General features: G+C 41.1%; 2 protein-coding genes across 3 annotated transcripts; both read left to right on the plus strand.

Annotated features, from left to right (window-relative positions):
- Nucleotides 1-290: 290 nt before the first annotated feature.
- Nucleotides 291-3,676, plus strand: stmn1b (stathmin 1b). The gene is made up of 5 exons (XM_042108265.1): nucleotides 291-428; nucleotides 2,184-2,227; nucleotides 2,332-2,504; nucleotides 2,722-2,913; nucleotides 3,186-3,676. Exons 2-5 carry the CDS (start codon nucleotides 2,212-2,214, stop codon nucleotides 3,240-3,242), a joined length of 438 nt encoding a protein of 145 aa, XP_041964199.1. The 5' UTR covers nucleotides 291-428; nucleotides 2,184-2,211; the 3' UTR covers nucleotides 3,243-3,676.
- A 4,389-nt stretch (nucleotides 3,677-8,065) lies between these two features.
- On the plus strand, nucleotides 8,066-13,266 carry paqr7b (progestin and adipoQ receptor family member VII, b). Of its 2 annotated transcripts, none has more exons than XM_042108222.1 (2): nucleotides 8,066-8,231; nucleotides 9,095-13,266. In XM_042108222.1, exon 2 carries the CDS (start codon nucleotides 9,138-9,140, stop codon nucleotides 10,197-10,199), a length of 1,062 nt encoding a protein of 353 aa, XP_041964156.1. In that variant the 5' UTR covers nucleotides 8,066-8,231; nucleotides 9,095-9,137; the 3' UTR covers nucleotides 10,200-13,266. The 2 variants fall into 2 exon arrangements, with proteins under 2 accessions (XP_041964156.1, XP_041964157.1); XM_042108223.1 differs by having other exon boundaries at nucleotides 9,101-13,266.
- The last annotated feature ends 3,748 nt before the right edge of the window (nucleotides 13,267-17,014 follow it).

Genomic DNA, 17,014 nt, shown 5'->3' on the forward strand with positions numbered 1-17,014 from the left:
TACGTCTGAATGCACTTGGTGTGACAAACTTGCAGTGGATAGCTTGAGTCGTCACATAAATAGTAGGCCTAGTCTTACTTCGTCCTGGTATGTAGAAAACTGATTAACTAAACTGTAAAAAGTTCAACGTGCAGATTATTCCCGAATTAATTCATAACTATGATGTTTGTCGTATTTTTGTTTGGTTTTCATCTGCTTTCATAATGACAACAGAGGTGCTGGTAGGCTAAACACAAACTATATTTCCCAGCATTCTTATAATTGACGTATGGACTGGTGAAGACAAGCCAATCACACCCGAGAAATATGCATGACGTTGCGTCCTTGGTCCTTTTTTGCGCGAACTGCCAAATTTGAGGGAGAGAGAGAGGCGAGGAGGAGAGAACTCGGCGCGCTGTGTGCTGCTGCTGTCAATTCGCATCCAGAAGGTGAGGATAAGCAATGATGTGTGGTATAACAGTGATCTAAATACCAGCTTCTATGGAGTTTGATATTGTATACGAAAAGTAACCCTTTTAATTTTAGTTGCTTTTTCTATCTGCAAATTATTGACTTGCAGTGGTCTAAGAGGATGTGAATGTGCGTTCAATGGGTTCAGTGATGGATTCATATCATTTGGCACATTAACGTTAGCTAGCTGGCTATCTAAATAACCTTTCATGAATGGCGGGCGGGCGTGTCTGTGTAGACCACTGTTAACGTTTGTTTTTATCAAGACCGTTTAAGGTAAATAAGTGTGAACCGTCGATTACACATTAAATTCAATGTTTTGGAGACAGCTGGCCAACGTGAAATGTAAAAAAAAAAAACGAGATATTTTAACGTTAACAGTTTTTGGATTTATGTCAATTTAACGTTACGCTAACGTTATGTAGGGTAACTATCTTTAAACGTTATCAAACCGAAATGTATCCAGCAAACGTTAACGTCACAACATCCATTAAGTGAACGTTATCTACGATGTTCAAAGTAGCTTCTGACGTTAGTGTAATTTATACACTAAAGTTGTGTAAGTTTTCTAGATTCATAGGTTAATGTTAGCCTAACGTGAACTATTCGTGGGATGGGTGTGATCTCCTTTCGGTGTCTATTGTCTGCAGTGGGTGGCAGCGTTAACGTTGAATTTAGAAACTGAAGACAAGTTCAAACCGACAGGTGGGCGTTGCCATTTCAACTAATGTTAGCTTAATTATCTCATTAGCCTACCTACCATCCTAAACACATAAATGCTTTGGTGACTGTCAAAATATCAGGCAACCATAATGTTCCTTATGTCACTGAAGCTAGCGCAGCCTAGTCATGTCGTCTGGTGTCTTTGTTAATGCTGCCTTCTATCCTCCACCGGTTCTTTGTCTATTGTGAGTTAATTCACGAATGTCATCTCATCATGAAATCTCGATTTAAAATCTGATTAGTCATTTTTTTGTATCACCAGTGTCTTTTAGACATATGTCTTTTAAATATATTTCGGTCAATTGTTTTAAGCGCTCGATTGAAACGTTATGTCATAGTCCGTGCATATTGCCCATCCCTACGTCTCATAATATTACAACATCAGAATTTTAGTCATTTCGTTTGATAAGGTCGTGTCATTTCTACCTTGATTGGGGATGCATTACAATTCATTGCATAATGTCTGTGGAGTTGATTGTAGCAAGTAACCTACTGCTCGGTGACACCCATTCCAAAGCAAGGCTAAAATGGCAATCCTTTTTTATTCATTTAAACGAACCACCAACAGTTATGCTATTTGTCGTTTTCCAATGGTCTTTTTATCATTATTCCAACACTACACTTGGCCTGATTTTGTTAAAAGGCAAACCAAGTTTGCTCGGTGTCTGTTATATATTCGATGAAAGGGATCGATTTTTGAGTCCAGTTTGACAGTGACTCTATGAAACTGCTCATTTGCTTCGACTTGCTCGTTGCCTCTCCACTACTGGTGATATAAAATCAGCAGAGCATGATCTTATTCCAAACATTATCTCGCCAAATGGTAAACAAAGACAGGTGCACAATGTGTTGTGAAATATTGTCGCAAGAGGGCAGTAGTGAACCAGAACAACCGTGACCACGGAGGATGCCTGGGCTGCCATCATTAGCTGTTAAAATCAGGCTGCAAACACTTTGTAATTAAAACGTGTGATGAAATGTGCTTGAACTCTATTTGTATAATTCCATAGGTAATCCCACAAACCTAATTGATCAGCAATGGCTTCCTCTGGAGGTGAGTATGGACTGTAATTATGAACTAAAATTTTGTACAAACTAATTGGTTGATAAATGACTTGTTGCGTGGTCTGATCTGGTTCAACTTGTCACTGTGCGTAGACATTCAGGTCAAGGAGCTGGACAAGCGTGCTTCTGGCCAGGCCTTTGAGGTCATTCTGAGCCCCTCTGCCCCTGACTCTAAGGGCGAGTTCCCCCTCTCCACCCCAAAAAAGAAAGATTTGTCACTGGAGGAGATCCAGAGGAAACTGGATGCTGCAGAAGAGAGACGCAAGGTAGCCTCAGCATGTGCATATATACCAAGTATATGCACCCTAATGAACACAAATGTATATATGCATCACATAAACATCCACTTGACATGCAGTCTTATTTATACCTCTGACTAATGTTTTTTGGGCTTTCACTGGTACGAAGTGTGTACTGTTGGTTGTCACTTATTAGTAGCTGCTAATAGTAATGGTGTATGTGTGTGTGTGTGTGTCTGGTCAGAACCATGAAGCGGACTTGCTGAAGCAGCTGGCAGAGAAGCGGGAACACGAGAAGGAGGTGCTTCAGAAAGCTCAGGAGGAGAACAACAACTTCAGCAAGATGGCAGAGGAGAAGCTCAATCAGAAGATGGAGGCCAACAAGGAGAACCGGGCAGCACGGATGGCAGAGTTGAATGAGAAGTTCAAGGAGAAGGTAATGGCTGCTGTTGTACTAGGGTATGCTTCCCAAAAAGGTAGTTGCTAACTAGGAACACTAGGGGGTGTAGTCCTGCTTTGGTTTCTATGTATGTTGGTGGAAACTGATCAAACAGGACTCGTCTTGATTATTTTGGTGACTTGCCAGTTTGTCTAATGAGTACACATGATATTAAGTTGAGCTATACTACAACGTTGTCGTGGTATACGTGATCTCTGCATGTTCTTGACATTGCACTAACCGGAGTGACCTTCATTCCTGTGTTCCAGGACAAGAAGCTAGAGGAGGTCAGGAAGAACAAGGAGACAAAAGAAGGAGAGAATTAAGTCATTTCTTTTCTCTGTTTTCTCAAGTTTTTAGGTGGGGATATAATGGGTTTTTGTATGTATCCAAAGATTTATTTTTTGTTTTCTGTTAAGTTGTAAGCATTGTTTGTGTGTGTATATTTAGTTTATTTTGTTCCCTGCTTAACCAGGATAAGGTACCATTACCCCCCCCACCCCCTTTCACTGCACTCGTATTTCTACTGAGGTGTTTGTATTCTGTATGGCATTATCACTTATTTTTGTGCCCCACTTGTAGAACTGCCCAGTTGCAGGTTTTGATCTCTAACAAGCGATGGTCCTAGCTGTTCAAAAAGCATGCTTCAGCTTGAACATACTGTTGTCCTTTGCATTTTGCAGTATAACCTGTGCTTGCGTATGTCAAAACTGCGGTTCTTTGAGCTTAATAAAGTTGCACAGTTCGTTAATGCTCTTAACATGTGTGTTTGGTCTTCTTTGATTGTGGCATGTCTTTTCCAGCTGTACAAAGATTGACTTAGCTGAATTTTTTTGTAACAGTGCAGTTGTCTTTTCACGATCCTTCAGGTGTTGGACAAATGTTTGGAACATACAGTGGCAAAGGAAGGACAAGAGGGGAGGCCATTAAAACGCCACAATTCCCCTGGTGGCTATACTGTACAAGCTTAATAGCAATTCATTGCCCTAGTTCTCCAGGTAATCTGCCAGCAACCACAAGAAACCACTGATTGCACAAAGCAAAACTTACTCTAGATGGGAATGTACCCTTGAAGCGTTACAGTTTTTCTCAGGTGCTTTGGTGCATTTCTCCGATCAGAATTGATACTCAAAACTGCTCGTTCATTCTCCATATCATCTCATTTGTGCACATCATAAACACAGTTCTCATTGTTTTGAACAAACAAATGCTTTAGTACATCCATGCACTTCATTGTGTACAAATGTCTATTTTTTACATATTCAATTCCTAATGTCATGTTGGTCCAAATGCACTATTGGTTCCATGCTGAATAGTCCTACCTACACTATAAAACAAATAGGCTTTATTTCATCGCTTGAGTCATTATGCAAAAGTATTGAACTAGCTGTCATAACTAGTTGTCATACTCTGTCTAGCATGCATACATATGTGACCTGACAGGAACATCAGGATATAGATTTACTTGTACAGCAAATCTGGCTTCCAGTGGTGCACAGCCAAGAGGTGTTTTACTGTATATTTGTCATTTTTCCTTTGCACAATGCTGTAAAAGCCTTTGTTTTCTTTATACTGTCACAATGTGTCAACAGTAAAAATTTTGACATATCCACTCTTTTGCAATTAACCCCCTCCACACACCGTAATGTGTAACTTTGTAGTTTTAGTTTAAAATAGCTGTCGGAAAATAGTGCTGCCTTGCGCATTGTTCGTTAGTACAAGTGAGGTAAATTGTCATATTGACAACAGGACAAAGCAGTTTGACTATCTTGTTCATAAACAATGACATAAGGTTGGTTTCATTGGTATAAATATTTGCTTTTGAGGCATAGACTAAGCATTTTGAGCAAGATACAACCTTTTGCTGGTAATACACGTATGTGGTGCAGTTTGCACTAATTGTTAACTGTTAATTCCATAATATCAATGCATTGGGAACACTGCACATTCAATTTCAAATCAAAACATGACCAAAATTGATCAAGTTTGTGTAATACCTTTACAGAAAGTGGAGAAAAAGTAATGTTAGGCTGTTCAAAAAATAGCAGTGTTTGCATTTTTCTGTATAAACTGAAAAATGTCTCAAGATTTTGCTTTACTTTGAATCACTCCAATATGCATTACCATTATTTCTGAGAATTGCTTCACATCTGTGTTGCATTGAGTCGACCAACTACTGGCACCTGTGAACAGGTATTCCCGCCCAGGACGATTGAACTACATTTCACAATTCCTCTGCATTTCTAGTATTTGCCTCAGAAACAGCATTTTTGATGTCACCCCACAAGTTTTCTATATGAGGTCTGGGGATTGGGCTGGCCACTCCATAACATCAATCTTGTTAGTCTGGAACCAAGACTTTGCTCGCTTACTGGTGTATACTGTGGCTTGAATTCAGTGCATGGGGGCCGCATACAGTTTGTCCAACGACCCACATGCACTGAATTCAAGCCGCAGTACACTAAAGACAGTAAAGCATGGTGGTGCACAATTCATGTTATGGGGATGTTTCTCATACTGTGGTGTTGGACCTATTTATCACAGAAGAAGAAATATACAACTCCCGGCATGTACCAAATATTCTACAAACGTTTAACTGAATAGTACATGAACATATTTGTGATTTGCTATCTTTGGGTACTTGGAATATTAAGGAATGGCTTGGATCTTTAACTGATAGGGGAATGTGCAATCTGAGAGAGCACATTCCTCCTTGGAGCTTTAAACTAATTTATTTAAGGCCATCAGGGAGATTATCAGAAATAATTCAGACCAGCCAGCAAATCCTCTGAAGTATCTGATATCAGCTATTTGAGGTCTGCTCACATTATGTACAGTGACTAGAGTGGACTCTTTCACTCTTTTATGTCTACTGCCACCTAGTGGTGCACTGCTGTAAGAGACATCTGACCACTTTAGCTAAGAGGGAAACAATTGAAATGGAAAACAACTATCAGCCAATGTGTGTAGACAAAACCAAGAACTGAAATGGATCATGAGGTACCAGTGCTTGCTATTTTATATTAATGTATGTCAGGGTTGGCGCCAGAGAGACTCACCACTAGCAGGCCTAGGCTACAGCTGAGTGCAAAATCTCATCATCACTGTGTCTTTCCATTCATTTTGAAATGTTCTCGTAAGATCCTGCTCAAAAGCAAATTGCACATACTGATAATATCGCAACAGGGGCACACTGGCCTGTTTGGGTGGCCCGCCCTTGACGCCGGCGCTGATGTATGTATTTATCTATTTTGCATTAGCCTATTGCCCACAATCATTGTCAAAACAGGAAGGAAAAATTACTGAAGTGATCTGACTGCCAAATGTTTGGATATATTGATCTAAGATGAGAAATTGAAAGGCTCATTGAGGAGAATACAGACTCACAGCCACAGTTGCATGAAAAAGCTAACTGAAAATGAATAATAACAACCTCTGCTGTAACAAACATTAAGTATGTAATGGAATTTATGTATGTGGGGGCAGTGTTCTCTCTGCTTTGTAATGAATCTTGTAGCATATTGCAGGGCGTGTCTGTGTGAATCCGATGTATAAACCACAGACACACACACACACACACACACACACACACACACACACACACACACACACACATGCTCATCAGTGGAGCAGTCAGTTAAACAGTGATGCTTTTTGTGGGCCATGCAATGCGAGGCCTATTCCTGTGTGACTGAGTCAGTCTGCATCTCTTTCTCTGCTCATCTGTGCTTTCTCTTCTGTGAGAGCCACTGTTTACCCTGAGAGCAGCTTTTACAGGAATGTTGTCTAATGTAAGTGGAAGTAATGTAAGTATAAAATACTGGAAGTGAAGACGCAGTTGCAGATCAACGCACACAAAGCATACAAGTAGATATACCTTAAGTCACTTCAACAACACAAATCTGAATTTAAACGTGAATGGGTTTCTATCCCTGCTTGTGCATGGGAGAGTGACATTATCCCCCAAGAGACAGAGTAAACAAAGTCTCAGCACTTTACACAGCCTACAAACACAATGACTGACTTTCAGTCAGATTTTCACTGCGAGCTCATTGGCTTCAACAAAGACACATTGTGCTCCCAGCTTCTGTGTAGGAAGACAGAACGCCTGTGACTTCAGACCGTGTGAAGCAGAAGTCACAGTCTGATCGAAACAAAAAGTTCTTTTTTTTTCTGGCCCAGTTCACATAACATTGATTTATGTGTGAGAGGAATGAGGTTTTCTGCATTTTGTAAAAAAGTGGACTTGAGTGTCTGTCTGACTGTCAAAAAAGTGACTGGTCAAGCTTTTTGATGTGTAGTTTTTAATCCATCTTATTTCCTCAAAAGGATTACATTCAGGGGAAACAATAATGATGCAATGACAACTGAGGTTGGCTAAACTGACACAATTTATACGTTCCCTGATGCAATGTTCTCTCGATTTGGGCCAAAATCCTACTTGTCATCCTACTTGTAACATTGTGCTGAAATCCAGTAGGCCTAATGCAAGAGCATAACAACAGAACAAGTGAGATCTGTTACTTCAGAATGTCTATAATGAAAAGGCTGCACCTGTTGTAAATTTCTGAAGCGACTATACAGGTGTAGTTGCATTCCAGGTGTCCTGTCAGTGTTGTAACTGCACAATGTAGCCTATATGACAATTGTTTTGGCTGGTCAGGGAAACATCACAGAAATGTGTCTGTAATGAAGACATTTCATTACAAACCTTCCTTTACAAAATGTCCCACTTAATGGGATGTCTTAATTTTTACATGCAATATTATTATGTATTATGTGATATAAACTCAAATAAATAATGCTAGTCCAATGGTATTTAGCTCTATATCCCTGACTGACTTTAAAAATGCATGGAGAAACCGGATAGGCCTAGGCTATATTAAGTAGGCCTATTATTAAGTATTTCTGACTATATCCTGAAAGGTAGCGTGATATTTACTTTTAACAGTGAAAATGACTTATGCACACCCGAGGAGACTAGAGACTTCTTCGTGGGATGAAACATGTCATAAATTAGGGCCTAACGGCTTTAACGATTGGACACTGACAGGAAGACGCTTGGGATGGTGCGCAATAACCTGCTGATGATTGGATAAACATCCTGCCTATCAACTGTAGGAGGAGTATTCTGATTGCACATAGCGTTTCTGCTGAAAGTGGCAAGGCGACTCGCCCTAAAACGGAACATCTCTTCTTTCTTTTTAAAATCTGGTTTCTGGTATCATGCGACACCTTTCCAAAGCACTGAAAATCTGTCAGAAAGAAGCGTCAACGAGTTACTGCTGAATCATTGGACGCACATTGCTTTACAGGTGGGTTTTTTTTTTTTTTGTTTAAAGCGCACTGGTATCAATACGACACCGGCGACAAATTAGCTGTCTAGAACGTGTGCCAAGGCGTTTAACGGAAATGCAGGCAACTTTGCTTTTTAGATATTGGCTTTTGTAGCCTATCTCTTCTGTAATCACGCATTTCTGATTATGAATTGAATGCGTCGATAATGGGCGTCGGCCTGAAAGGGGTAACGTTATCTTGAAATGGTCTATCAATGTATTTCACTGTAAATGTATCTAAGTTATATCTACAACTCTGGTATGCCATGCTATATTGTGATACCAGAACAATAAGTTTACATTCAAGCGCGATTTATTGGTAGTCTAGTCTACACATGGAGAGACACGAGGGTGCGGATTACACTGTCTCTCTGTCGCATGCCTTTATGCCTTCGCTAAATTATTCACGCGCTTTTACCGCCCGGCGTCTCCATGATGGAGCCCTTCTCGACTCATTTTATCCTATCAGCTGCTCACGAGTGGGACTATTCCATCGTAACGACTCCAGACCGATGACGATGAAGCTGTCAGGAGGATGATAGTCGCGTTACATAACCCTTCCCCATTCATTGTTCAGGCGATGGAATAGGTTGGGTCCCTCAAAAAAGCGTGATAGGTTAGGGTGTAAACCATGTCATCTCTGTAGTCTATTGTTATAGTATTATGTAGCCTATTGATCCAGGCCTATTTATAAAAATGCACGTATAGTAGCCTATACTTCTTACTTGTAGATGTATGGCTCAAATCCAAACGATTTGAATTGTACTGCACTTCATTGTTGATAAGAGCCGTTTTCATACCTCCTACTAATGTACCTAATCATTATCCACCTCTCCTCCAAGCCATAGATTCTAGAGCGCTCTGCTCATCTATCAACATTTCACCATGGCGACAGTAGTCATGGAGCAGATTGGTCGTCTGTTCATCAATGCACAGCAACTCCGACAAATCCCTCAGTTCCTGGAGTCGGCCTTCCCCACACTGCCATGCACCGTGACACTGAACGACGTGCCCTGGGTGTTCCGTGAACCGGACATCTTCACCGGTTACCGGCTGCCCGACCAGAGCTGGCGCTACTACTTCCTGTCCCTGTTCCAGCGCCACAATGAGACGGTGAACGTGTGGACGCACCTTCTGGCTGCTCTGGTCGTCCTCGTCAAGTTCCAGGAGCTGTCCGAATCGGTGGACTTCCTGCGCGACCCGCACGCGCTGCCAATGTTTGTTGTGCTGCTCGCCGCCTTCACCTACCTGACCTTCAGCGCCGTGGCGCACCTGCTCTCCGCCAAGTCCGAGCTCTCGCACTACACCTTCTACTTCCTGGACTATGTGGGCGTGGCCACCTACCAGTATGGCAGTGCGCTGGTGCACTTCTACTACGTCATCGAGGAGGCATGGCATCGGCGCGTGTGCGGCGTCTTCCTGCCCGCGTCCGCCTTCCTGGCGTGGCTCTCGTGCGCCGGCTGCTGCTACGGCAAGTACGCCAGCCCACGGCTGCCCAAATTCGCCCACAAGCTCTTCCAGGTGGTACCCTCGGGCCTGGCCTACTGCCTGGACATCAGTCCCGTGTTCCACCGCATCTACAGCTGTTACCAGCAGGGCTGCTCGGACGCGGCCGTCTCCCTCCACCGCTACCAGGTGGCCTTCTTCCTGGTCAGCGCCTACTTCTTCTCGTACCCGCACCCCGAGCGCTGGCTGCGCGGCCGCTGCGACTTCATCGGCCAGGGCCACCAGATCTTCCACGTGTGCCTGGTGCTGTGCACGCTGGTGCAGATCGAGGCCGTGCGGCTGGACTACCTGGAGCGCCGGCCGCTGTACGAGCGCCTGCACACCAGCGACGTGGCGCACGATGCCGTGGCGATGTTCATCTTCATGGTGTGCTGCAGCGCACTGACCGCCTTTTATGTGCGGAAGCAAGTATGTGCACAGCTACAGGAGAAGGAAGACTAAAGGCAGGGGTGGAGGGTACACAACTGGAGGGACAACAATATTGCCCGTATGGTTAAAAACAAACAAACAAACAAACTTGAAAATGGTGGCATTTCTGTTATAAAGTACTAACCTTTTTGTGAATTTTGTTGTTTCATAATTTTATTTGGTCGTGTTCTGTGGCTTGCCAAAAATGCATCTTGATTCAGCTACTGTGTGTTGTGTGTGAACTAACATTTTATGGGTTTAACTAATACACCATACGTTACCATGTATTGACCGATATTGTAATAACCCAGTCATAGCCTCATGCAGAGGATGTCAAGCCCAGACAGTGCTACCTGTGCTGTATATCTGTGTGTTTCCTTCTACAAGACCCTCTACAGGTGTGTGGGATATGGCTGAGCGTTGAGAATCCCAATGGCGGTCTGTGGGAGTTTGTGTGCTTTCGTCTAACACTGCCGTGAATGGTCTCTATTACAAAGCCACTCATTTTTGGAGGGTTTTGTAAGTGGTCAGATTGCAGCAGTTAGAGATCTACTAGTCATGTTCACACAGGCTTGCCAAAGTCAGTCACAAAAAGTGAACCTGTAATTTTTCCACTTTTGCACCATCCTCAAAAATGTCACCGACAAATAGGCTTTTTAGGTGCATTTTTTATAAGAAAGTTAGAATGGAGTTATTTGTTTTGCTGAGAAAGCCTTCTAATAGTTGTACCAAATTACTTTTTGACCATTCTTAATGCTTGATGTGCATGATTTTGTTACAGTTCCTCATGAATAATATGTTTATTTTATGTAAAGAAAGTAGATTTACCTCATATATTATTCAGATACATATACACATATTGATTGTTATATGAAATATTATGTTTGTACACAAAATATAGGCTATGTGTCACATCAGTTGACCTAAGAACAGGGATGATGTGATGTGATATAATGATGTCATTGTCATTGTAATTCAAGTTGTTTAAGCAAATCATATTCAGTATGTCCATGCCAGACAAGTTATTCAAGTGTTGGTATGTGTTTGGATTTAGTGATGCTCATCTTTCCTCTAGCTTACTATACAATGGCCTGTCCCCAAAGGGCTACAGATTTTGGCCTCTGCCTTTTGATGTTCCAACGCCTCTGTGTCACTGACGTCCCTCGAGTTGTCTGGTACAGCTACTCTCACCTGGTCTGTCTGAGCATGGTGATGTCTCATGTGGTCGCCTCTGCTACTCTGACCTGGTCTGTCTGAGCCTGACTGCGTATTACGTGGTTGCCTCTGCTACTTTGACCTGGTCTGTCTGAGCATGGTGATGTCTCATGTGATCGCCTGTCTGGGCACATGCATGTGTTTGTGTGTTTGTTTCTGTATGAATGTTTTGAGTGTCTTATGCCAATTGTTATTATTATTATTATTATTATTATTATTGTGACATCTTTGAAATATGTCATATTTTGTATCACATGAGCATAAAAGCTCACAAGTAGATGGAAAAGGCCAGTTCCGCTGACTGCCTTTTTAACCTGTGTTCTTTGAGAGCTGGATAGCGTCATTTCATGGTATCAGCCTCTGGTTCCAACTGGGCTAAGAGGTGCTCTCTAAGTAAGATGTTGAATATAGGCCCCTTCTCCTTTTGTGATCGTCTGTGTTGCGTTTGTGCACGTGGATGATGTTAATGTCTTTTGAAAGGTATTTTATCTGCAGTAGGCATAGACCTCCTCACTTCCAATGCACCACTCCTCTGTGATGGTTATATGCAGCCTTTAATGCATATTCAGCCGAGGTTTAGGGGACCCTCTAGCATGTCCTATTAGCGATGAAGAAGGCATTGATGGATAGCTGATGCATTATAGTATCATTATGCTTGTTAGAGGAGATTGAGGTCTGTATCTGTGATATGGATCTTAGGAGCATGCTGCTTGGTTTGTGGGCGCTGCAGGGTTGTAAAACTCCAATGACGAAGCCATTGACGCACAAGCTGATTGGCTGAGTGGCTGATGATGTCACTGACCGGGCTGTGGGCCTGGGGAGGGAATGATCTGCACTGATGATGTCACTGACTGAGGTTATGTCATTAAAAATGATGTCATTGACTGTCTTGCACTGATTACGTTACAAATGAATGTGGGGTTCTCATGCAATGATGTCACCAATAACTGTATTTATTTGGTGAAAAATCAGTTGTAAATTGAACAATCACAGGAGCTGCATAAATCAGACAGAGGTTGTGTCTGCTCCCTTACTGGCCCTGGGCTGATATAGGATGCCCCAGCTCCAGACTACATCTTAGGTACCATTGTATCATCATCGGGGAAAAACTCTCATACTAATTTAGTTGAATGTGGTACCAGAAGAGAATGGTATGATTAATTTTGATAGCACCAAATGTTATAGGGAGGGCTGTCACTATGTTGACTGCTTTATCTTCTCCAATATGAACTGTAATTTGAGCCACTAACACATTGATACTGTAATATAGTAGCAACCACCTGAAACACATCAAAAGGTTAAGTGCTGTGAAATGCATTGTTAACAAGTTTTGGTGAACATTAAGAGTGTTGTCTTTGTACTGTGGTGTAATGAAGAGTGTGTGCTAGAGATACTTTTTTTGTTGGTCTCTGGCCCACTTCTGGGGAGTGTGTGGGGGAGCCTAGAAGAATTTGCATGAGGAGAACTGAATGCAGTGTCACGACAGGCGGAAAAGAACAAAAAGGAAGGAAAGAAAGAGAGAGGAGGACTCTGTCTCCCAACAAATCTCTGAAAGCGTTTGACAAGATCGGTTTGGATACCCTCGCTCTCTTCTGTCATCATTAACACCTTGTGGCCACATACTCTGCTGGCTGCCGGACTGGCCCGTGACATCACATAACACTGGCGTGCGAGAATGCCAGTGGTCAGCCGTGGAACATCATCAGCATTGCCGTGTTACTCTCTTCAGCTCTCCATAATGCCACTGGCCAGCTCGCCACACCCCTGGAGCAGAGTCCTCCGGCGAGGGAAAAGATGCCTTTTGTCTACAGGAGCATAACAATATGTTTGGACATGTTGATTTGTACTACTACCTAAATAAATAAACACACTGATATTCTGAGTGCTCCCGTTCATGTGTCTAAGTCATTTGTTTTGGCACATGAACACCAATCACACTGCAGCCAAAATGGATTAGGGTGTACCTACATACGATAAGAACAAAATAGAACCTTTGTGACCTCACCTAGGCATAGTATTTCCCCCAGTGAAGAGGAAAGGCGCAACATTACAAAATCCCACCCTTCTCACAGTCCGCTTTGGGTTCACCTGTGAATACTCACACATTTGTATTACTCCAATATGCAAATACAACAAGAGAGAGTTATTATCAAGAGCTGTTAAATATAACACTACGTAATAATGATTTCACTTCATCAGATGTAATTGAAAATAACATAGGGGGAGTAGACATAATATCTTAAATATTTCAGATATTAGAGGTGAAGGGCATATTATATTCAATTATGGGGCAGTGTGGGGATGGGGTGGTTGCATCTTAAAGGGGTATGAGAAGGGAGTTATTATTATTGTTATTATTATTATTATTGAACAGTCCATAATGTTGGGGGATAAAGATGAAATTCAAAAACACAGATATTCAAAACGCTCATTGTAATTTATTTTAAATCACTGTGTTCCCTGTTTAGTGAAATAGGATAGAGCAGGTCCATGAATGTTTAGCTGTTTTTCTTTCTCTGCATAGCATAATAATATAGGCTACTTAATGCATCAGAACTATTTCAGTCTATTGTTTGATTCTCCAAGTCTAGATTTTGTAACAGCAATAACGTTGTCAGTGGTAAAATTATTCAATATGACAACATACTGAACAAGTGTGAAATGCATGAAAAAATTTCCTTCACTGGGCCGCTTACTGTATACAGTGCTTACTACATGTGATGTAATATCTGTAGGGTGGGAAAGGACAGTGGTACATTGATTGATTGATTGATTGATTGATTGATTCATTCATTCATTCATACATTCATTCATTCATTCATTCATTCAATCTTTATTTATTCTTGGAGGTTCATTGAGGAGTGGACGATCTCCTGGTTTGACTGGCACATCTGTGGGCCCCAGTGCATTTGCATCAGGTTCTGGAGTCAAATCATGTGGTGGAGTGAGGCCTCAAATAACGCCGCTTTTCATGGAAAACACCTGACACGGCTTACTGGCTGCAGGAGCGTATGAATGCCAGGACTTACTTTTGATCCGTTTGTCTACATTAGCAGAACAAATACTATATGTCATTTCATCCACTGACATTTTTTCTACTAAGTGTAGTGGTCATTTTAAGTCAAAATTACCTGTAGATAGACATGTAAAGTAAATAAGTAGAAATAATTAAGTACAGTACTTAAGTATGAATGGGGAGTATCTGTACTTTACTTGAGTTTTTATGTTTCATCCTACTTTTACTTTACTACTATTTTTCAAATTAAATGTATACTTTTACTCCACTATATTTTCATTAGCAGCATTAAGTAGAAAGTAGCCTGAAATAATGTGCAAATGAAAACAAAAGCCACAGCATTCAGCATGTTAAATATTTGGAACCCCAAGATTTTCTGACCTTATGTCACCACGGGACACAGCAATGAATTAAGACATAGTGACAGAGTTAAGGCCTAGCAAATATAGCTAATACAGTATATAGCACACCTAAGGCCTATGTAGGCTGTTGTAAGGAGCTGAATTAAATTAAAATTCTAACTGCTTGCTTTTCATTATTAGCATAATTTGTTTGGGCTTTCAAAGCTTCTTTAGGGAGTGTGATTTAGCTGTCTTTCTAAACATGTTGAATAAACTTCATTATAGGCCTATACAAGTAAGCAGCAGTAAAAATTAATGGCAGCCATACCTTTGTTCAGGCTTCGAAGACATTGTGTATGACTCACTGGCGGATACTCCATCATGGGAATAGCTCTTTGCATCAACTCTGGTGGACAAACACGTTACTGCATTTTGCTATTGTATTTTCATTTTGCTATTGTATTTTCATTTTGCTATTGTATTTTCATTTTGCTATTGCTATTGCATTTTGCTATTGTATTTCATTGTAGTTGCTGTATGCCACTGTTAACAATGGTTGGCTGCATAACATGCAGCAGGCTACAGTCTGGACTCGAATGCATGCACATGAACACTTAAAGAGCCCAAGACACTAAGAAAAGAAAAACCTATCAGCTGGTATGACATTTCATGTGTTGACAGTGGTAGTGGTAATGTCACAATTTCTACTGTATGACTTAGTCAGCTACTCTATGAAATTAAAAGTTATTTTCTGTATTGCCATGCTTCTATATTACTTTCTGTGTTATTGTCTCTAAAGTCAGTGTCAGTGCTAAATATAGTTGTGGTATTTCAAACTACTGCTAAGCACAACAGAACTTCTATGCAAGTCATTATCATATTACTTTCATCAGCTTCAATAAAGAGAAATACATATGAATCCAGAGTGCTCAACACTCTTTACACAATCCATCATCAGTCCATCAAACAGTCAGGAAAGAATAAAATATGAGCCTTTTTTGACAAGCTCTCATCTGACAGAGACACTCTAATACTGGTCATGTAATTGGGTTCAGATTTAGGACTTGGATTTCATCAACTTTCATCAGAAAAGAATGAAATATAAGCCTTTTAAGGTGCCTGTTGATACTCTAATGGTAATTAGGATATCAAACAAGGGTTACATCTTTCATGTCGGTTCAACCAACGCAATATTAGTAAGATCAGACCTTATCTGACACAATATGACTCACTCACAATATGACACACAACTGCAGGCCATGGTTATTTCCAAATCTGTTGCAATGCATTGTTGGCTGGCCTACCTGCTTGTGTATTGAGACCATTACAGATGATTCAAAATGCTGCAGCACGTCAGGCTTTAATCAGCCAAATGCACATGTGACTCCTCTGTTAGTTACTTTTTGTTGGCTTTCTATAGCAGCTAGAGTTATTCCTGAATAGCTACATTCAAATCCCTCACTCTGGCCTGATCTGCACCTTGCTATTTCAATTCCATGATCCAGCTCTACGTCCCCTCTTGCCACTGCGGTCCACTGAGAGTCTGCTGTGATGACCATCCATTAATGCTATAGAGGTCACAGTCAAGACTCTTTCCCTCAGTGGTTCCTTGTTAGTGGAATGAGTTACCTAATGTTCTATGTTCTTGAAATAGTTTTGGAACTTTCAAGAAATGTTCAAAGACTCATCTGTACACCTTGCACTTACTGTACTTAATTAATGATCTGATAGAGTCATGATTTGTATGTTCATGGTTTTTGTTATGAAAACTAATTTATTGTTGTTGATAGTGCTGTTATTATTACAATTACTTATATACGTAACCTAGGCTTATGAACTTTATTGTTTTTTTTGTTTTTTTTAACTATTATGTCATGTAAGTCACTTTGGACAAACATATCAGCCAAATATCAGACATATATAACTGAGTGGAGATTTAGCACTAACCTGGGCCATGATTTTGTGAGGTAAGGAATTTGCTCAGGTCATGGTGAAGTGGTGTGACAGACTTGTTATTATTTTGGAGAGTATAACATAAGGATGATTAAAAAGTCTGAACCAATGTTTCTGTCGTAGCCCTTGAATAGCAGTAATTCCACATAAATGCTGGGAACTGCATTGCCAACTCCCATCCATCACTACCAAAAGCATCTTCAAGCCCACTGCAATCTCTCCGTGCACGGGCACTAAAACAACTCACCACTAGAGGTCACTCTTGTCACAGAAGAGGACATTGTTCTACAGTTTATATTTTGTAGATAATATATGTCAGAGTG

Source organism: Alosa sapidissima, chromosome 10, assembly GCF_018492685.1.
Source record: "Alosa sapidissima isolate fAloSap1 chromosome 10, fAloSap1.pri, whole genome shotgun sequence".
Taxonomy (NCBI): Eukaryota; Metazoa; Chordata; class Actinopteri; order Clupeiformes; family Clupeidae; genus Alosa; species Alosa sapidissima.

Coding starts and splice junctions, on each gene's coding strand:
- stmn1b (XM_042108265.1), top strand. Junction 2,505..2,721: donor CTGCAGAAGAGAGACGCAAG/GTAGCCTCAGCA, acceptor GTGTCTGGTCAG/AACCATGAAGCGGACTTGCT. Junction 2,914..3,185: donor ATGAGAAGTTCAAGGAGAAG/GTAATGGCTGCT, acceptor CCTGTGTTCCAG/GACAAGAAGCTAGAGGAGGT.
- paqr7b (XM_042108222.1), top strand. CDS start 9,138: ATGGCGACAGTAGTCATGGAGCAGATTGGTCGTCTGTTCATCAATGCA.